At 35.3% G+C, this 22,052-nt stretch overlaps 3 protein-coding genes across 5 annotated transcripts; 2 read left to right on the forward strand and 1 right to left on the reverse strand.

Moving 5' to 3' along the window:
- Positions 195-2,165, forward strand: LOC105171822 (pentatricopeptide repeat-containing protein At1g06140, mitochondrial-like). The gene has a single exon (XM_011093063.2). It carries the CDS (start codon positions 195-197, stop codon positions 2,163-2,165), a length of 1,971 nt encoding a protein of 656 aa, XP_011091365.1.
- LOC105171823 (probable folate-biopterin transporter 9, chloroplastic) lies at positions 3,469-6,915 on the reverse strand. Of its 3 annotated transcripts, none has more exons than XM_020697058.1 (3): positions 6,031-6,915; positions 3,965-5,203; positions 3,469-3,773 (listed from the first exon to the last, which is right to left on the reverse strand). In XM_020697058.1, the coding sequence occupies exons 1-2, from the start codon at positions 6,548-6,550 to the stop codon at positions 4,047-4,049; spliced, it is 1,677 nt and encodes a 558-aa protein (XP_020552717.1). In that variant the 5' UTR covers positions 6,551-6,915; the 3' UTR covers positions 3,469-3,773; positions 3,965-4,046. The 3 variants fall into 3 exon arrangements, with proteins under 3 accessions (XP_020552717.1, XP_020552718.1, XP_020552719.1); XM_020697059.1 differs by having other exon boundaries at positions 3,469-3,814; XM_020697060.1 differs by having other exon boundaries at positions 3,965-5,192; positions 6,031-6,233.
- Positions 8,669-16,573, forward strand: LOC105171824 (DEAD-box ATP-dependent RNA helicase 13). The gene is made up of 15 exons (XM_011093066.2): positions 8,669-8,907; positions 9,400-9,702; positions 10,532-10,710; positions 10,796-10,990; positions 11,171-11,347; positions 12,029-12,408; positions 12,600-12,780; positions 12,993-13,115; positions 13,193-13,309; positions 14,434-14,538; positions 14,949-15,089; positions 15,191-15,256; positions 15,649-15,807; positions 15,947-16,028; positions 16,190-16,573. The coding sequence occupies exons 1-15, from the start codon at positions 8,724-8,726 to the stop codon at positions 16,243-16,245; spliced, it is 2,448 nt and encodes an 815-aa protein (XP_011091368.1). The 5' UTR covers positions 8,669-8,723; the 3' UTR covers positions 16,246-16,573.

Raw genomic sequence — 22,052 nt, forward strand, 5'->3', positions numbered from 1 at the left:
GCGAATTTTAAATGATCAACTAAGCCCAATACGCTGTAAATTGTAGCTGAAAATAACTGAAATTGGAGGTATGTGATAAAATGCGTGCGAAATCTCTCCAAGAAAGAGGATATCAAGAACACACACGAGCAGCCACGCCACTGCTTTGTTATCGTATCTGAGGCATTCTTTCAAACACGTTGGCGCCAATTCATATGATCGCCTTCTCAAGAATCTCAGCTATCAGAAACTGCTGCTTCAGGTCGATCCAAAGGGCTTCACCTTTTCATAGTTCTGTCCCCGCAGTGGATCCGTTGATTTCGCTTCTCAACCTTCTTGAGCTCTCTATTGAAACCCACTCCCTCAAACTCATCCAGCAATCTCACGCGAGAGCTCAGCGGTTGGGCCTGGCGCAGCACCCTCTTATAGCCCAGAAGCTCATCTTCTCATGCTGTCAGTTTAAACGCCCGTTTGACGCGCGGCTCGTTTTCGATTCGCTCTTGGTTAAGAACACGCATATTTGTAATACTCTGCTAAGTGGGTATGGGAAAAATGAGCTTTTTGTGGAAAGTTTGGAGCTTTTCCGAGATATGGCTGGTAGTTCCATTTTGCCGTTGCCGGATGATTTCACTTTTTCGCTGATATTTAAGATCATAGGGGATAGTGGGGAAGTTTTGCTTGGGAAATTGGTACATGCGAGGAGTGTAAGAAATGCATTGGTGTTAGATACTGTGGTGGGAAACTCCTTGATGTCTATGTACGGTAGATATGGGTGCTTTGATGATTCTTTGAAAGTGTTTGATGAAATGCCTCTAAGAAATGTGTCCTCGTGGAATGCCTTGATTTCAGGTTACGGGAAGGTGAATATGGAAGATAGGGATGATTCTTTCCTTAAGTACAAATTGTGGGACTTCGTGAAGGGAATGCAAAATGAAGGCTTGAGATTTGATGCATTCACAGTCTCTACTCTCCTTTCATTGTGTGGTGGAGGTGCTATAAATGATGAATCCCGCAAAAAATGTGGTCATGGAAGGGAGTTACACTCTTACATCGTGAGGAACGGATTGGATTCGAGTTTAGGTTTGGAGAGTGATGTTCACCTGGGATGTTGTTTGATTGATATGTACTCAAAGAGTGGTAAAGTTGATTTAGGAAGAAGGGTATTTGATAGTTTAAAACGGAAGAACGTCTTTACTTGGACTGCGATGATTAATGGCTATGTGCATTGCGCGAAGTTTGATGAAGCCTTGTTCCTTTTTCGTGAAATGCAATGGAGAAATGGGGTGGCCCCCAATAAGGTGTCACTTGTTGCTATTTTGCCTGCTTGTTGTTCATTTGCTAGTTTGATGGGTGGGAAGCAGATTCATGGTTTTGCAGTTAGGAGGGAGTTAAATTACGAACTCTCTCTGTGTAATGCTTTAATTGATATGTATTCCAAATGTGGAAGTTTGAATTATGCAAACCGAGTGTTCGAATATGAATGTATCAATAAGGATGCCATTTCTTGGAGCTCAATTATTTCTGCATATGGTTTACATGGCCAGGGTCAAACTGCAGTCATTTTGTTTGATAAGATGCTGCAGAATGGAGTGAAACCAGACACGACTATTGTTGTGGGGATTCTTTCTGCGTGTTGTAGATCAGGATTGACTAACGATGGAATGCGAATATATGATTCTGTTGTGAATGATTATAACATCAAACCTACAGTGGAGATGTGTGCTTGCATGGTTGATTTGTTTGGTAGATCAGGCCAGCTTGATCGAGCACTGAATTTTATTAAGAGCATGCCTGTTGAACCAGGTCCCAGCGTTTGGGGTGCACTTTTGTCTGCTTCGGAACTCCATGGGAATTCTGAAATGCAAGATTTGGCTTACAAGACCCTCATCAAGATGGAACCAGACAACTCCTCGAATTATATCTCACTTTCTAATCTATATGCTGCTTCGAAGAGGTGGGACGCTGTAGCTGAGGTTAGGAAGGTTATGAGAGAAAGAGGGTTGAGGAAGATGCCAGGATGTAGTTGGATCAGCATAAATAGCACCACTCACAGTTTTTTTGTTGCTGACAAGTCGCATCCTCGCTCTGAGTTAATTTATGTAATGCTAGATGAATTAGTTTCTGCAATGAAGTTAACTTCTTATGATACTGATTCTGTGTATTCGATGGAGGTGTCAGAACAATAAATATTTCGTATCAACCACTTCCTATGAGCTAAAAGCTGTACAGAAAGATGATTCATTCATCGACCTTATAGCCGCCTTGATATGCAGAAAAGGATCGACGTGCATCAGGCTTTGTTCTTCAGGTTCCACATTTAAATTCATATTAAACTCATCTTGGATCACTACAAGAACCCATACTTATATGTCCAAATTACTATTCACACTGTATATGATCTGCACACTACAAGTCATGTTTTACTAGACATGGATCTATGGCGAATACAAACTTAGAAGTTGGGTGTTATTTAAGGTCCTTGGGCTAATAGCTTAATGTATAGTAGCTAAACATCTTTATATGACATGCAGATAATATGATTGACCCAAGTCACCCGACCCCTGTTCTTCCCTCTCATTTCTGGTTTGAATCCGCCTACTCCTTTCATACGTCCTATGAGTTATTTCTCCGTGTTTTAAGTAGAAATTTGTTTGCTATGATTTTCTTTTCCTATATTGATTGTCTATCAGGTAAGATTTCAAGAAACATGCTAGCTATGATGTTGAAATTGAATACAAAAATGTCGTCCTTTTCTTTTCAATAATTTGTAACTGGACGAGCTAATTAAGCCAGTCGCATGCAGGGATCAGGAAAAGAAAATTTTAATAGGATTATTTTCACTTTTCAAGAGGCCGAAATCAAAGTTTCCAGACAACTGTAATTATTTTTGCGATGATCGACATGATTTCTACCCCATAGGAATTTTTGTACAAAGGTCGCAGTGATTCTTGAAAAATGACACATGGGGACCCCTACTTATCAGTGATGTGAGACTGGTCCCTGTCTCATAAGAGCATTGTCTTGCTTACCAAAGGCCCTTCAATGGAAGCCTCAGCCTTTTCAAAAAAGACATCATGTGTCGCCATCAAAGGTTCCTTTCCTAAAGATTTCGCCCACCAATTGTGTGTTTCATGAAGAGGGCTCTCTGTCAATAGTTGTATTTATTCAATACACGTACAGACACACATATATATCAATTGAGAACGAAGCTTACACGTCTGCCTAAGTTGACAAATTATTTGATTTCAAGGTTGCCCCGACAAAGTGTTCATAGCCTGAACTCATAATTTGTACACAGAAAATTCAGAAATCTTAGATGGTCTGATTTGAATGGAGGCTACCCACCACCGACTGATTATCATAGGGAGGTCAAACGACTGTCGGAGTATAAGTGGCCGACCACCTCCATCCTAATTCAACAGTCAGTGATGGACCGACTCCATTGAACCGGTCCTGTATATTCACCCCATTTCAAGCTGGATCTAATGCTGCAGTCCTCAAGATGGATTATATACAGTTGCAACTGAACTATGCAATAGTCTTTTCACTACCATTCTAACTTTATATCAGAATCATTTAAAAAAGAAAAAAGAAAAAGGAAAGAAAGAAACTCGAATGATCGATCCATTGTGCCATCCGCTTTACTTCTAATCTCGTTCAGTCTATCAATCTTGATTGTATCTCCATCAAACTCAGTGTAGAATCAAACCATGTGAAAATCTCCAAAATGGTTCACAAAAGCATTGGAATCCCCCATGGTCAAGTGACTCTTATCTCGCCTTTATGCATGCAGCCTATCACCCGCAGACACGAATTGAATTTTCTGTCTCGAATTCTATTGCATCTATTATTCTATGTTATATACACATACTACATGTGCAAAAATTATGTCATTTATTTTATTTTTTTTAAAAAAAATCTGTACACGTGTGTGCATATATTAAGTGGGGTGTGCGGAATAAGAAAATATAATCTGCATGCTTACCTAAGTTAGTTGTTTTTGCGCAATCTCAATGTTCCATTGGAGTATTTCACCAGCGCAGATCAGATTCTTCCATTGGAGTATTTCACCAGCGCAGATCAGATTCTCTTTCTCGACGATAGGAATATACAGAATCAAATAAAACCCGTCCCACTCTCCTATATCTTCTTGTTCGTTTACTTCTACCTTTCTTCACAGCCTTTTCAGGCACAACTTGCGACATAGGCACGTAATCGATCCAGTGGAGAGGTAACAAAGCTGTGAAAAACTGTATCATGATTCCCAAAGGTAGACTTGAGTAATTGCCAGATGTTATACCAAGAAACGAAGCCAGACCGACGCCTAAGAACCCACTGAATATGGACGATAAACACAAGGCAGAACCCAAGAAAGACATTAACGATCCTTCACAGCCCCGTGGAGCTAAGCTTGCAAACAGCACGCAGAATGGCAAGAGCTTAAATTGTGCAATGGTTTCTGCCAACCCGGAGAAACATAGAGCAAATACCTCGTTTGGGATTCCAAGTTGGATGTTTAACTGTTTAACCAGGACAAGATCAAGAAGAAGCGCAAATGCATATGACATCTGTGCAATGCTGGCCAACTTTCTCAAAGGAATATTCTTCCAGAACCGATCATAGAGTACAGTCAATGAAAGAAGCATCAGTTGTCCAGTCACCTTTGACATTCCGATAACTGATGGATCAAGATTCAGGCACTGAGTCTGGTAGCAAAAGATTGAACCTGACAAAATTGGGATTGCTAAAATCGATGACACGACCCAAAATAGAGGGCGTGATACGCTCTCTTCTTTGATCACTGCCATAAGGTCAGAGTATTGTTTCTTGATGCTTGTTGGAATCGATTCCCTCACAAGAGGGTAAGTTGATGGTTGAGATAAACCAAGGGAATCCTCTCTCGTTTTTAAAGATACTGTGAGTTGAAGCGCGAGCATAGCTGCAAAGGCTAGGAACATTGATTTCGTCTGTTGTGTTTTGAGTAAGAAAAATCCACCTAGTAAATTTCCAAGAACCCCACCTATAGCTGAGGCCATATACGCATAAGACTGGAGGCCAGGCACTTTGTTCTTCTGGCCATACTCAGCAACGAGGGCATCCTTTGCAACTTCTGCAATCGATGCCCCGAGATTACTCAAAAGAACACATGCCATGAGAGCTGGACGAGCTTCACTTGCTATCGGGATTAATGCCAATGATCCCCATGATAGAGCCTGTAAAAGGACTGTAAGAGATTCATATATCAGGGTTGTCCAATGCTGCTCAATGCAATAAACCTAAACAGTTTATGGATCAAAAAATGCATATTAGAAAGCCTAAAAGGGTTCATTGACAGAGAAACACAACGACTAACAGCATGATTATGCATAGGTCACTCGCTTGAAAGCGTCAACACAAGGTCATTCATACCTCATGACACCAGCTAGGATTATGTATGCCAATCAGCTTACATGTTAAAAGTACTTGAGTGAACAACTAAAATTAAATCCTACGGAGAAGTTTTTGCCATTCAGATGATTTTAATCGAAACAAAATCCAGGTCATAGTTGTGGACTTTCTAGATTCATCGATACAATAAAAAAATCAACCACAGTGAGAGTTCTGCACGGTTCCTTGAACATTGCAAGAATCAAATAAAAGAAACAACTTTTCCTTGCACCCTGCTTCAGCACTAATTCTCATGTCATATGAGGTCAAGTTTGATCAAACAGTTTCTTCAAATAACAAGAAAGTAAAAGTCACAGAACTCTGCAAATTGAAGCAACCATTAAACAAGTTTCAAGGTTCCAAACCAAGCTTAAACTAAACTCATGTAAGCTAAAACCATCAAATCAAAACATAACAAACAAATTGTCAATCGCAACCTTATACTAATAACACAGCCAGTCAGTAATCGGAGCATGTACCAGTAGACATACTGCTCAAACTAACATTACAAAACCAAATAAAGAAAATAAAACTTGAACAAAACCTGAATTTGAGTATCAAAAACTGCAAAAACTACTAAAAGAAAAAAGACCAAAAAAAGGTAAGGAAGACAATGGACTCTACCTCCAATGGAAACGTAAGGTATCCTATGAGCACCACCAATGTAGAGAGCATCAGACAATATCCCATATAAAGGCTTTGCAACCATAGGCAAATTACCAGAATTCTGCACAAGCTGCAATGTGGATGGATGCATGTTAAGATTGTGGGCCATGTGGAAATTCAGCGCCAGCCATGGAAACCCCCTGAACCCATTCACGTAGTAACCAAGCCCACACAAAACCATCATATCCTTATTGCCTACTTCTAAAAACCCATTCTTTCCCCCAAACACGACACTTTTTCCAGATTCATTTCTGATAATAGACATCTCTTCATCTGGGCTGATGATAACAGGTTTCAATATAGGGGTTCTGGGCCTTCTGTACTCCTTCATAGCGTTCTTGGGGTTCCGCTGCTGAGAACAATGAATTCTTGATTTCAGAGGCAATAAACTATGATTCTGTAAAGGGTATCGTGTACCTGGATCGATTAGAAATAATGGGTTTCGGCCGGAAATTAATGTAGGAACCATGATTGACATTAACTCTGAGTTCAAGAAACAGAGGGAAAAATGGTGTACAGAAGGTATTTAAGAAACCCCCACTTCGGACCAACCTCGGGAATTTGGTGAGGTGCTCTGAGTTTTAGTCAAGTAAGAATCTTGATTACGGGGATTTATAATTACGACGGAGAGACCATAGTTTAGACGAGAAGAGGAATCTAGAAGAGTACAGGGAATGGTAGGAATAGGGAAGAGCAAAACGATGGATTAATTAATTTATTTTGAAGTTTATTACAAGTTTGTGTTTTGTTCAAGGAGTAGAATTCTAATAGCATCACAATTCACAACACAAGTCTGTTTAGAATGGGAAAGAGGGTTGAAGAGGGTTCCAGCTAACAATGATGTTTCAAACGTTTGATTTGTGTTTTTTGCTGGGGAGATTTGAGGGGGCCCAAGAACTCTATGTCTCAACACCTGGCTTCTTCATATACGCTGTTTTTGTCTCCAAATAATTTGGATCTCAACTTTCACTGAATAACGTTTGGGGTTGGATCCATCAGTTTGTGACATTGGATTTGTAATATATGACGTCAAATTGATTGAAATCTTTTTTATTATTTTACAATAAATTATACTTTATTTAATTTTATTTGAATGCAATCTGATGATACATGAATTTGTTCCTATATATAGCGTCAAATGATGATGTATGCAACGTGATTGGGGTTTGTGACGCAATGTATTGTCTGCTTTAACTAGGCCTCACGATTTATCTTTGTGAAAGCTCCTCTCTGAACATGATATTTTGTGCTTTAAATCAAGCAAGATTTTCTTCTACAACACATCATTCTAGCATCATTAGTTATTTAGACAAGGGGCTTAGCACATGCACTCGTTCCTATGTATAGCGCCAAATGATGTTGCTCGTGATGCAATTGGGCTTCGTGACGATATATATTATCTGTTTTAACTGAAGTATTAGGAGTTTGTCTTTGAAAAAATCCTTATTAGCGGGAGGAGTTTAAGACTCACAAGCTTATCATTTGCAATCAATATTGGATATTCAGGCATTGTGATTGATTTTATGTATTATGTTTTTTTCTCAAACCCACTTGATGGACAGTGTTAGCAATAGGGCATGTCTGGGGCAGGTTAGGATAGACCTACAATCCGCTGACTTCATTTTGAGGAAACCTGGATGAGAACCCACCTTGCACCGTCCCCCTAAAAATATGTTATTCATCCTGCCCCTGTTGTCGTCCCCCATGCCCCGATCTGGTTAATTGTTTAAAATGATTTTTTTTTTCCGAATTCTAGAATAACAAATATTTTCTTAAATTTAATGATATTGTGATATTATTCATATAAACCACCAAAAAATTGGGAGTGTTTAATATTTGATGACAATTCATGTGAGTTTATAATTGTTGTTTTAAATCTAATTGTCATGGCCATTAAATATTTATAACATTGTACATGAAAGATAAATGAATATATTATTAATTATTCATATTCAAATATCATCCTACTTAATTTCAAATCATAATTTTCAAATAAGTGAAGTGAGTGAATAAAAAATCTCCAAACGTAAAATTTTAAATTTTAGAAAATAAATTAATTATTAATAATAATTATGTTTGAGATCGAGCTAGATGGGGTTGAGCAGGTTCATAACAAAGCTCGAGATACGCCTCAGACTCAAGCGAGTTCACAAAAATTAAACCCAACCCATCGCAACCCATTTTTATTAGACCTGAACCTACTCCATTCAAACTTGACCCAGGTTGCCCCCTTGATTACTTGGACCCGATGTCATGTTTATTGATGAAAAGATTTAAGAATATATAATGATATTCAATGACTCATATAAAAAAGTATTTTTTAAATTAATTAATATTCAATAAAATAAAAAAATAAAATCTTTCTAATATAAATTACCCAGCAAATGCAAAAAAATTATTGTTTAAAAATTTAAAATGCTTACCTTCAAATTCATCGATCCAAACTGATTTTCTCTATTTGGAATTTTCAAATAATGTAGCTGTGATTCTAATTGGGTTATAGAACTCTACGAGCCCAAATTCCAGTCTGGAGTTAGGCCCAATTCCTTAACATTGGCTCACTCTTTTCATGGGTCCAAATCCCACGGAAGCCTAAACCAAAACCGCCGTTAAACCCCGCTGCTTTCTGTTCTTGCTTTCATAGCTCAACAATGGCGTCCGGCTCCTCTGAGAAAAAGAAAGCCAAGCGAGGCTTGAAGAAGCGAGCCCGACAGGAGTCGGACCAGAAACTCGAACGGCTGGACTCACTCCCATGGAGCTCGTCGCTTCCCGAGAGTAATGGCGGCGGCGACGATGATTTCTCACTCTTCATCGGCTCCAACGAACTTGAAGGAGGTGCTGCTTTTTATGTTTCATTCTTAATTTGCGTTTTCGATCAAATTTCTGTAGCTTTGTTTTGTTAGATTTGATGTTGTTTTAGGTTCCAAGCTCTCGAATAGGATTTTCGGAGTGTGTTTCTTAATCTGTTTTGAACCTCCTTTGTGGGTTTTGCCTTTTAATTATTGTCTTTACTTGGTGGAGGATTGTTTGATAATTATTAGTGCTCGTTTTCCTTTTCCTTTTTCTTTTATCCAGTGAAATTCCGAAAATTTAGTTTCTCTCAAGTAATGTTCATTCCATTATCTGTGTATCTTATGATACAGATTATTCAATGTTGGAAAAATGCGAACTTTATGCTTGATTTCATCTTAAATTAGTCCAGAAGTAACATGAATTCATCCTTTTTCTCCCCAGATATTCCTTTTTTCTGTTAAGTTACGATAATTAATTGGGATTTCTATCATATGAGCCCAATTGTCTATCATTTTGATGTTTTCGTGAGTGCAGGGTTTCTTACTCTTGAAGAGATTGACGAATCAGAGTATGGATTGGAAATTCCGGAAGTCAATGTGGAAAATGAGAGGAATAAGTTGAAAGGGAAGTCGAAATCAAAGAAACGGAAGCTAAATGAAGGAGACCCTGATGATATCTCTGTTGGTGAACATGATGGTGAGGCTGAACAAAGCAAAGATCAGGATGAGAAGAAAGGAGTGAAAAAGAAAAAGAAAAAGAAGAATGAAAAGAAAAAGAAAAAAGATCAGCGGAAGAATAATGAGGCAAATAAAGTAGAGGAAAATGCAGCGACTGCTGGTTTGTATTCTATTTTCTCTAGATAATTTTGTAATGCAGATTTTGGCAGGTTTGAGATTAATTTCTTTCAGCTTGTGAATAGGAAATAAATTTGAAAGAGGGCATAAGAAATAATCTGAGCTTATTTTTCTTTACTGGGAATACTGTGATGCAACTGCATGATCATAGTTGTGAAGCTTTTCATTTCTACTTGATATCTGTTTGAACTTGGTTTTCCACTAGCTTTTTAGTAGGAGTATCCTGCACATGGTTACTTTTGGTGATTTACAAGATAGTTGAGATCATGCAGATTCACTATGCAAATTTTGTGATTTAGAAGTAAATACCTTATATTTACTTAAAGGTAAATGTTTTCCCTTTTTCTTAGCTTTCCTCTAAGCAGTCAGTTGCCTGACACTTAAATAAGTAATATGTTTAATTTGCTATGCTTTTCACACAATCCAATCGGGTGATTCAACTATTTTCAAGATTTTCTTTATATATGATGCCCTGTAGTTTGATAAAACTTTTATCATTATGTTTATCTATCCTATATTTATTTGCAGTCAGTTGCCTAACACTTTAATGACTAACATTTGTATGACGGTATGCTTTTCTAACATTTGAAATGACATGGACGGTTAAACTATTTTAGACACTTCCTTTTAACCCCATAGTTTCATTACTACGTAAGCTGCTGTATTGTTTTACATTATCTGTATGTGAGAATAAGTTTGATCCATGCTGATTATAATGATTTGATTTCTCATCCACTACTCTGATGAATATTATTGCGATATCAGTATTAGTCTTATAGCGTGCTTCCTACAACATGAAAATTTGACTTCAGATGGTGACGGAAACGATAACGATAATGTTGATGAGGATTCAGTTGATGAAGAAGAATATTATGCTTGGAATGAGCTGAGACTTCATCCTATAATAATGAAATCGATATATAGGCTCAAGTTCAAAGAGCCCACACCAATACAGAGGGCTTGTGTTCCTGCTGCTGCTCATCAAGGGAAGGTTGGGTATTTCATCAATGCTTGACATTTGATTAGCTCAAGGAAACTACTGGCATATTATTAAAGACAATTACATGGCTTGACAGGATGTAATTGGTGCTGCAGAGACAGGATCCGGAAAAACACTTGCCTTTGGTTTGCCAATTTTACAGCGGCTTCTGGAAGAACGAGAAAAGGTGGAGAGGCTTCTGGATGAAAAGGGAGAAGCCAGTGAGAGGATTGCTCCACAGAGTGTTCTGCGTGCATTGATTGTTACCCCCACGAGGGAGCTTGCTCTTCAGGTACTCATGATTGCTTCTATGGTGCCTTTTCTCTGGTGTGCCGAATAGCTTATTGTCTATTGGGACTTGAGATAAGAAGTTGTATTTCTAACTTCTGACCTCAGCAACCGCCTGTGCACTCTGTAATTTACATCATAATTTTTTACAGTTTGTGCATTAATATGTTTTCCTTTATTAAAGGTCAGTGATCATCTCAAAGAAGTGGCATTAGGCACCAATATCAGAGTGGTTCCTATTGTTGGTGGAATGTCAACAGAGAAGCAGGAAAGGCTTTTGAGAGCTAGGCCTGAAATTGTTGTTGGGACACCAGGGAGACTATGGGAACTTATGTCAGGTGGAGAAATTCACCTCGTGGAGGTAAGACTAAATCCTTCTAGTAAATTAGTTGCATGCAGGGAGTTTAATTGATCTTCAATACTATTGGATATCGTTTTTATGATTTATGATCATTGGACAATTTGTCTAGCGATAGGGATGTAAAATAATCTTTTTCTTCTCTTCCTTCCTTATCCGAGGGAATTTTCGGTTTCTTCATTTCAATGTCTTAGTTATAACTGGCTGACTTTGTTATGGTAATGCACCTGTCGGCATGATCTTGGAGCACACAGCCCACCAACAATGGTTCTAAAGGTGATCAGAGAACTGTTGTTGCAGATCCACTTGGGATGTAAAAAGTGGGTGCTGAGATTCTGATATAAACACCGCCTCCAGTGAGAAGGCCCTATTACAACTGTTGGCTAATAAATGAATTTTTTTTTCTTGTTTGCAACTGAAAAATGCTATTTCTGGTCTGATCACTTTATGTCCCTGAATGAACCACCTGTACTTTCTCTTTTCTCTAGCAATTTAAACCTCATGCTGCACATTTGACATGGAAATTCAATAAATGGTTATTGTAATTTGGAGTAATTTATAACACAATAAGGTTCACATATCAAGTCTATACAGCTGCATAAGTGTCTGGATCTAAACTTCTATTTCATTATGATTTGCCCCGTTAATTAATAGTAACCCTTGCTCATATTTTGTTTATTGCAGCTGCATTCTTTGTCATTTTTTGTGCTGGATGAGGCTGACCGCATGATTGAAACTGGTCATTTTCGGGAGTTACAGTCCATAATTGACATGCTTCCCATGAACAGGGAATCAACCGAGAGTCAGCCTCAGAATACACAGAACTGTGTCACTGTTGCTAGCACCCAAAGAAAGAAAAGACAAACCTTTGTGTTCTCGGCAACTCTTGCTCTATCTGCTGATTTCCGTAAGAAGTTAAAGCGTGGATCTGTTAATGCAAAAAGGGATGAGCTTAATTCAATTGAGACCCTTTCAGAGAGGGCAGGAATGAGGCCAAATACTGCTATAGTAGATCTTACTAATCCTTCAATTTTGGCAAACAAGCTTGTGGAATCGATTATTGAGTATGTGTTTTTCTCTTTTCACATATTTAAATTTGGAGGACTGGGCCTTTGTGCTAAGCCATGCTTCCTAAAATTTTGTCCACTGCAAAAAGTACAAGTTCTTTCCTGGCTCATGTTCTTGTTCCGTATTGTCCTTCATTAATTACACTGGCTCACATAGCGAGAGAGTATCTCATGGATATGAGTTGCAGGTGCAGGGAAGAAGAAAAGGATGCTTATTTGTATTATTTGTTAAGTGTTCATGGACAAGGTCGCACGATTGTCTTCTGTACTTCAATTGCTGCTTTACGTCGCATTTCTTCATTAATGCGTATCCTCAGCATAAATGTATGGACCCTTCACTCTGAGATGCAGCAGCGAGCACGTCTGAAGGTCTGTTTGCTCTACTTTCGCATCACTGGTTGCTTTAAGGTTATCTTGCCTCGGTTGATTGTTTACCTGCATCACTGGTTGTTTTCCTGTGTTGATTGTTTTGGAGAATCATTTTCATGTTGTTAGCTATTCAATAATTATTATCTCTGGGGTACACCTTCCTCCTCTGGTAATCTGTTGGATTTGCTTCTTAAGCCTCATGCTCAATGCAGTCAGTCGACCGTTTCCGTGCAAATGAACATGGCACGCTTGTTGCTACTGATGCTGCAGCACGAGGACTTGACATTCCTGGTGTTCGAACTGTTGTTCATTACCAGCTTCCCCATTCAGCTGAAGTAATTCTCACCAGAATTCACATTTTGGTCTCTTCTAAATACTGAAAATTTGAAGAAGGATAGGTTTATTGGTACAGGTATATGTTCATAGATGTGGAAGAACAGCTAGAGCCTCTACTGATGGTTGCAGCATTGCTCTGATTTCACCCAATGATGCGTCAAAATTTGCAGCTTTGTGCAAATCATTTGCAAAGGTACTTCTCTGGTAGAGCAAGTACTTAAGCAATGAGCATGATTGTTAGTTTTAGCAGAGTATAAATTTTGTAACAGAAATGAGAAAGGTGTAATTCAATATCAGAATTTGCAAAGAATTTACAGTGATTCAGAACCAGATTTTGACTTTGTACTTTAAGCATGTGAGGGAAATGTTCAAAGGTGTGGACTCTGGTGATATATATTACATAGGCTCCCTCTTGTTTTCAACTTGATTACTTATTAGGTAGGAACTGGAGGCAGTGTTCTGGCTGTAGTTTCAGTTTTTGATAGTCCAAAAGTGATCTTTTGCATCTTTCTTGAGCTTTTATTGTTAAAAGGCAATTAACATGATGGCTCTAGATCATAGATTGAGAAAGTGCAATGTAAAAAAATGGACATTCGTAAAGAATTGAAGTCATTCATCTCAAATGAAGATGCCAGTGAATGTTTTGTCTGGTTTATTTAATATGTCTATGCTGTCATGCCCCGTAAACAGGTTTACAAACTATTACTGCTGGCAGAAAATTACACATGCTTATATGGCTATAGGTGTTGCTGATGCATTCTCGTCTTTTGAATAGAAACCTTTTAAGTTGATTCTAAATAATAGTTCATGAGCAACCTGGCAACTATTGTCAATGCTGAATGGTTGAGCAGTCTAAGCAGTTGGTTTATGAGATCAAAGCTGGTTATTGTAGTCCTCAAAATATGGACTGCACTGTTGGTTTTCTTCCATCTGGGCATTTGTTTTTTGTCAGCCTAGCTATGAAGGATGTAGCTGGAATTGTTTGGGGACTTTGTGCAATATTTGGTGTGAAAGAATTTCTAAAGATAGTTTGTGTTCAATTAAGCGATACATGATGCCAGCTTTTCCTCGAGAGAAATTCAGTAGAGCTCTATGTTCTAACTCTTGTTGGGGCCTTGGTTAATATTGTTCTTTGTAATGTTCTCAGTTGCTTTACTTCTGTGTACAACTTATAAATTGAATCAGTTCTTATCATTGCATGTCAGAGGTTCTTATACATTTGAAAATAAATAAGGTTTGAAATTGGGAGATCTATATATTATGTGCTTTATAGTAGTTGAATTACACATGTGATGATTATCTTTGGTTGTCATCCAGGAAAGTTTCCAGCGATTTCCTGTTGAAATCTCATATATGCCAGAGGTTATGAAGCGATCATCTCTTGCACATCAAATAGACAAAATTGTGCGGAAGGATTCCCAGGTAATGGAGCTTATTTGTATAGTCTCTTTTGTTTAATCATCGTCACTTTGAGGAAATTGTGGAGCAGTTTGCTAGTCATAGACTAGACGTCTCTACTTTCAGACTTCTGAATAAGTTTTGCTGGATGCTTCTTGGTTCTTTCTTTCTTGCTATGATTGTTTGTCTAATCTCAACAAATAATAATAGACCTCTATGTTTACCAAGCATGCCGATGTTTTAAGTTTGATTTGCTTTTCATCATTTTGTTACTTTGATGGTGAATAAGTCTTTAAACTCCAGCCCCTTGCTCCCACCATTTCTAGCAAATAGAAATTGGCAATTTCTCTCCGGAGATTACGTTCTTATGATCTGCTTGATTACATATGTGTCATTTACATACTGGATCACATGTTCACAACAACTTCCCCCAGGAAAAGGCTGAGAAAAGTTGGTTGGAGCGAAATGCTGAATCAGTTGAACTGGTTTTGGAGGATAATGATAGTGAGGAGGACAGAGTGAAGAAATACAGGCAAAACAAAGCCAAATCAAATCAGTTGAACAAGTTGCAGCAGGTCTGTTTTGACATGTTTAAAACTCTCTTGAAAGATACATTTTGCAGAATAGTTGATTCAAAATAAATATCATGTTAAGAGTTTTGTACCGTAAATTGCAGGAGCTCAATACACTACTTTCAAAACCATTACAACCCAAAACATTTTCCAAGCGGTTCCTGGCTGGGGTAAGTAGATATACACGCTCAAACACACTTTAAGATGTGGCTTAAGTGCATGCCCAGTCTCAAATCCACTCAAGAAAATATCCTATCAAGGTTTATACTTGGAATCAAGATGAAATATATCAGATAGTACACTCTTCTTTTCATTCGCATTCAGGACCCTATCTACTTGCTGTTTGACATTGCCCTGTATGCACTGCACCGTTCAAGATTCCAGTGTTTTCAGGCAATTATTGTCTTGTAAAGTCCAAGCAACATTACATGGATGAATAAACCAGGAAGCAGACCTATTATTTTCCTAGTTATCTTTGGGCAAAGAAATCAGCATTTTTAAGTTACACTCTCTAGTTGCAAAGCTTCATTTCAATGGACCAAACTGATTGATGCGTTGCCAGGCTGGTGTCTCGCCACTTCTTCAACATCAATTTGAAGAACTAGCAAGGCAGAAACTTGGTGATGCTAGTACTTCAGACCAAAATAAAAGGAATAAGTTGGTGGTTATAGGCCAGGACTGCGTGGAGCCACTTCAGGCACTGAGGACAGCAAGTAAGGAGGTAATGCTGGAAAATGTTTTGACCTCCATATCTTGTCTCAAAGGAAGTCAAAATCTCAAGTTCTACCATAGATGTTTCCGCGATAGGCTTTTTGGGTCTTGCTTGACTCAGGTTTTAGTATCTGTTCTTATGTTCTCAGGAATGCTTGGATCTTAAAGAGATTGCAGAAAAGAAAAAGAGTTCAGACAACTTAAGAAGGAAGAGGAAAGAGATGAAAAAACGTATTACAATCTATCTTTTTTGCATCGTTATCCACAAGACACAATGTTACTATGCAAACACTATTATCATGTGACCGTTATTGTTATCACCAAGTTAAATCTTGATAGAACATTCCCATTTCCTTGAACTGATATCTTACATTATTCTGCTGCTTAACCAGGTTTGCATGAACAAAGGCGAAAGCAAAGGAAAAAGCTACAACAGAAGGAAAGTTAAGTACGTTGAATAGCTTCCAGAGCTCTAATAGGCAAGCACCATCAATCTATCGCAAATCGTTGCCACATCAAACGGTCACGTTGTAGTTTTCTGTCCCATTTAACTTCTCCATACATGAGATTTTTTACAGAGTTAATATCTATATACAGCAATGAGTCCTTGTCTGTAGATCGCTTTCTTTTCCCTTTTGTTATAGGGCACAGGTACTAAATCATGTCTCAATCAATTAATTTAATTCTAAACTAGTCGTTGACACGTTATGGTCATTGAATTCTGATTTGCTGATGTGCTAGTTATCGCCAATTTATTCCTCAATTATGTTAGCATATTTGTCTTCCTGCTGCTCAATTTTCCTGGGGAAGCTGCGGATGTTGTAAACTTGTAACTGGCATCAATTTTGAGGTTGTTTATCATGTTAAGGTTTTTCTGTCCTACTTTGTTGTTACCCAAATGTGTCGCTTCAATGTGCATATGGTATGCATTTTCACTGACGTTAACTTATGATAATAAAGTGTGGTAGAAGATTGACATTGTTATTTCATTGACTCGATTACTGGATATATCCATAAACTACACCTATTATACAACCAACACGGTGGCACCGGTGTTTGATTTGGACAAAATTTATGCTATCACTACAGTAGAAAATTTCTATTTGAATTTTCCCTCTTATAATATAACCCATTTAATTCTTCTTTCTTTCTTTCTTTTTTTTTTTTTTGGTAAATTTAGTAAATTACAACGAGTTTTTCTGAGGTTTGGTATAACTAAATGTCCTATTTTAAAAAATTTTCAATACCCTCTTAATTTTTGATGAAATTATGTAATTTTTAGACGGAGGTCTAGAATTGTTAATTTTGTCCTTATTTTTAATTAAAAAAATGTAAAAAAGAATTGATACGATGAAAAAATTTGAAAAATTATAAAATAAAATATCCATTTAGTCATAAAAAAATTCAAAAATTTTTAAAAAATAAACAAAATTATAATTCACACTTCGCAAAAGTATTCTGGTTAATTCATGGATAAAAATCTAATATAGACTAACAAAATTGAATTAATTGTTAGACGATTATCAAAATTAAGGGGTCCTTGGTAATTTTTTCCAACAACGCAAATTTAAGGAGAGTGAAATTTATTTATTTATTTTTCTTTTTTGCCATATAGTTAAAATACTACCCATCCCCCCCCCCCCCAAAAAATATCACCCATTATTCGATTATGACATGAGTTGGCCCAATATTGGGCAAGAAGTGATGACAAACAAAAAGCTTACACTAATTCAATCCAAACCAAAATAAGAAGTCAAGAATGGAAGTGGAATTGGAAGGTGTTGTATTCTTGTTTTGTTTATATCCGTTGGGGCAAGGTGAGTTGAGCAAGTTTCTTCTGCTGACATTGTCAAAAACAAACATCTACTTTTTATTACATGTACGTACCTGAATTCGTACAAGCAACAATTACTGTACGGCGGGAAAACATCATCATATTCATATTTCGAGAAATTCTTGTTTGGATTTGACTCGTTCAAACCAGAATCAGATCCTGACAAGAATTTTCTTGATATTACTGCTGCCTTGTTTTCCTATCTATTTGTAGTCAGTCAATGTTAGTATTTTAAATTTGTTCGTAAGATTGTTGTTAATTGACATTAACTAATTATTAAGTTGCAGCAGACCGCCGCACATATGTAACATGTCATCCATCCACATCTTTTACTACAATAATTTTTAGTGAGAGAGAAAGGAAATGGACAACCATTTAAATTAGTCAGCATCAAACTTGTTCATTAGATTTTGATGATGGATATGTTGTCTAAGCAAATTAACAATGTGCACAAACGTAACTATGATACATTTATCATGCGATTGATTGTTTTTCTTGAATTGTACATTAATTCCATCGTTAGTATATTACATTTGTCATATAATTGGTTCAAGTCCAACCAAATTTAATTCGAGTTAGAATTTTTCGTTGTATTCATCATTTTTCCTCATTTCTAGCTAGCTAATGATTGTCCACCTATTTTCCACCACTAAGTATCGGAATAATTACATTTTCCTCTTCTACGATTTGGTGTTACTATACGTAAATCTCTTATGATTTGAAAAATTACATTTGGTTGACGTTTGTTGTTGTCCAACAAATATATCCACCGCTGGCAAAATTCATAAAATATCAACGAATAAGTTGAATGAAAATCCATATTTACCACCAATTGATTTACAAACTTATTGTACATAGGTAAAACAGAACTTTTCTAACCAATTGATACATAAAGGTAGTTTGATTAGAAAATATTAGTTGACATTTAATCAGTGAGTAATAAGCCAATCAAAGGTAAATATGAATTTTCATTCAATATTTTTGTAGATATCAACAAATTTCATAAATTTTGATTTATAGATGGATTTATTTATTGTCAGAAATAATTGTCAGGAGTATTAAATATATTTTTTCAAACCATAAAAAATACTAGGTATAATTATACTGAACTTTAAAAGAGAGCGACCTATTTATCCTTTAATCATATCAAAAGTCAACTTCATTTCCCATTATTATTATTATTATTATTATTATTATTTTGACAAAATCAAGATTGCATGCTGTTTTCTGCCCATGTATAATTATTTGGTTTTCATATCAACTGACAATTTGTGTTCAGAATATGGAAGCACATAGATTTATACATATATATATATATATGATACATTTATTATTAATTTATTTAATTATTTCTATGTATATCACAGAAAACTATGAATAAGATTGCCAACATTAATGTGGATTTTATTGTTTATGGCGAATCCCTTGATCTATGCCTAGTTTTAAAACATGTTGTATTGTACCTTTATACTCTTTTTACTTAATGAAATTTACATTTATCGAGAAAAAAAACTGCTAACACTAGAAAAAAAATATTATTTTTTATAACGTCTAATTGTTGTAGTTAATTCTTTTAAAAAAAATACTATAGCTAAAATAAATAAGTTTAGCAAATACCGATCAACTACAATATGATTGTACAACTATTATTAATCGTTGCTTCTGCAAGACAAATCAAAATATTAGGCACAATTAAAATTCAAAGCAAATATTTTGACTATAGTTAAGATCACGAAAAATCTTAATTGACCATGATTAAACCTTAATATTTCTATCGATTTGTTTAACTACGAGCAGTGAATTTATCATGGTTTTCAACCCTAGTCGTAACAATGTGGGGAATAATTCATTTTTACTCGTATCATAAGTTATCTATATGTTGATCAATTATTTAAAGGGATTTAAAATAAAATAAGGACGTCTAATTAATTTAGGATCTGAGGATTATATTATGGCAGTTGACTAATTAAAAGTTGCATTATAGGTAATTGAGATTAATTAGCTGTGATTATGGGAGAAGGGACAGAAATTAATATTGTTTTAAGGATGATCTAAGCTATGATTGGAGGACTCTTAATTAATTAGTTTTGGAACAGATAATTAATTAATTAATTAATGATAGTGGCCATCACAATTATATGCAACTAATTAATTAAAAATGTTGTGTATATTCACCAGAAACAAGACTTCTGCAAAAATGGGTCTAAGAATCTACAATTGACAAAAATAAAACCATCACAATCATTTTTGTCGATTAATACAACAATCATACATTGATCAATAATACCTAATAAATTAAATCTAACCAACATCTACAATTACAGTTGACAATGCCTACTGTGCAGTAAAAACAACACTTATTATGCAGTGAAAACAACATCCCACGCATATGGCAAGATTCGAATTCATAACCTCTAAGGTCATGAAGCCTTAGCTTCATCAATTGAGCTACGTCCCATTGCTTTGTTCGAGTTTCACTTATGTTTGGGTGTTAAAATGTTAATTAAAAGGTATATATGCTTTAATTCAATATTACTAATTAGGCTAATTATTTAATATTTGATATTTTAATATATTGAATGATGCAATCTATCATTTTTGAGAAAAAATAAAGATGGAAGAGTTTTGGATATGGTTCAAGGAATTGTGGCTCAATTTGGCCTTCACAATTCATAGATATAATTTACATATCATATGGGTCCTATGAACAAAATTGAAATTATAAGTTTGCGTCTCATTTAATTTGTAAATATTTATCTTATTTTATATGAATATATTATAATTTATTTTATAATATATAGTTATATATATAGCTGCTTAATTTTATTGAAATATTGATGTAATAAAAAGAATTCATACTATAATTTTAAAATACTAATAAGGCTAATTACAACGACTTTCCCTGAGGTTTGACATAATTACAAATAACTCCTCATTGTTCGAAAAATTACTACTTACGTGAACAAACGAAAAAATGAACTACCTTTAAATTGAACTTGTCATTAATTAAATTTAATTTATTTAGTTAGTGTAAATATGAACTTCTGACTTTTTTTCATTTTTTCGTCTTCATCAGTCAATTCAATAAATTTTAGTCTTGTTAATTACATGAAATATTAATTAATAATTATTTAGAGGATAAAATGTGAAATTAAAAAAAAATTCGAATAGCGAAGTTGGAAATAGAGTTTTGATTTGACTATAGTATCTTTTATTTTTAGTTTTTTTCTATTTTAAATTTCTAATAATTCTTACAATTTTGGAAATTTTAGAGTTGAGTTTTATTCAATTTACATATTAATTATTTCGTATATGTCCTCGTGGTCAAAAAATCAATTTTAATCATTCTTAAAATAAATAAATAATAATAATAAATCGTCAGACATTATGAAAGAGTTGTTGTGTAAATATTTATTCATTAATCGTCAGACATACTGAATCCAAACCTGCCCCGATTAGGGTGGATTTTGAACCTCAAGCGGGTCGTAGGGTTGGGTCTAAGTTTTAGTGGTTTGGACCTGAATACGTGTTGATTGTCATTTTACTTTTTTTTTAATATAATTTATATATACTTATATAAAATATATTTAATGAATACTTTGTGTAAAATAAATATTTTTATTGTACATATATGAAAAATATATTTATACTTGATGAAGTTTATAAATTAGAATAATGGTATAAATAACTTATAAACATTTTAATACTTATATAAGTAACTTAGATTTTAAAAATTTCAATATTTCAATACCTAAAATATGCATATAAAAATTTATTAAAAAAAATTATATAATATTATTGTCTCATATTTATAAAGTTATGAAAGTATTATTCAAAAAAATATTTTTTTTTAATATTTTAAAAATATTAATCATATTTACTGAGTCCACCAAATCCAACCCGACGAATCTTGGGGACGCCCGGGGATCGAGTCCAAAATATTCTTGGTCGGGCAGGTTTCAAATTTGGCAAACTTGCTCCAGACCCATCTCGTTGCCATTTCTATTCATTATTCTTAATTAGTAAAATGATGATAATTAATTTACTTTATAAAATTTTTGTGAGTAATAAAAGATTATAAGTTTATATGTATATATATAGACACACACACTATATATAGGATTTGTAAATGTAATGGTGTGATAATTGCTTCCCCAAAAGTCAAAAGTCCCCATTAGCAAGTAGACCCCATAAAGATTCATGTGGGATCTTACTCAGTATATCCTGTCCCTGATAAAATCACACCCATTTTTCCAAAATATTAATCTACACTAATATATATATATATATATATATATATAGAAAAGCCAAAAGGCCCTTCCACATTCATAAAAGATAATTAATGACACAATCGTACTAATTTTTTGTGAAGTAAAAAATATTTTTCATGATAAAATAACTCAATTTATTCAGCTTTTAAA

The sequence above is a fragment of the Sesamum indicum genome, linkage group LG10 (genome assembly GCF_000512975.1).
Source record: "Sesamum indicum cultivar Zhongzhi No. 13 linkage group LG10, S_indicum_v1.0, whole genome shotgun sequence".
Classification (NCBI taxonomy): domain Eukaryota; kingdom Viridiplantae; phylum Streptophyta; class Magnoliopsida; order Lamiales; family Pedaliaceae; genus Sesamum; species Sesamum indicum.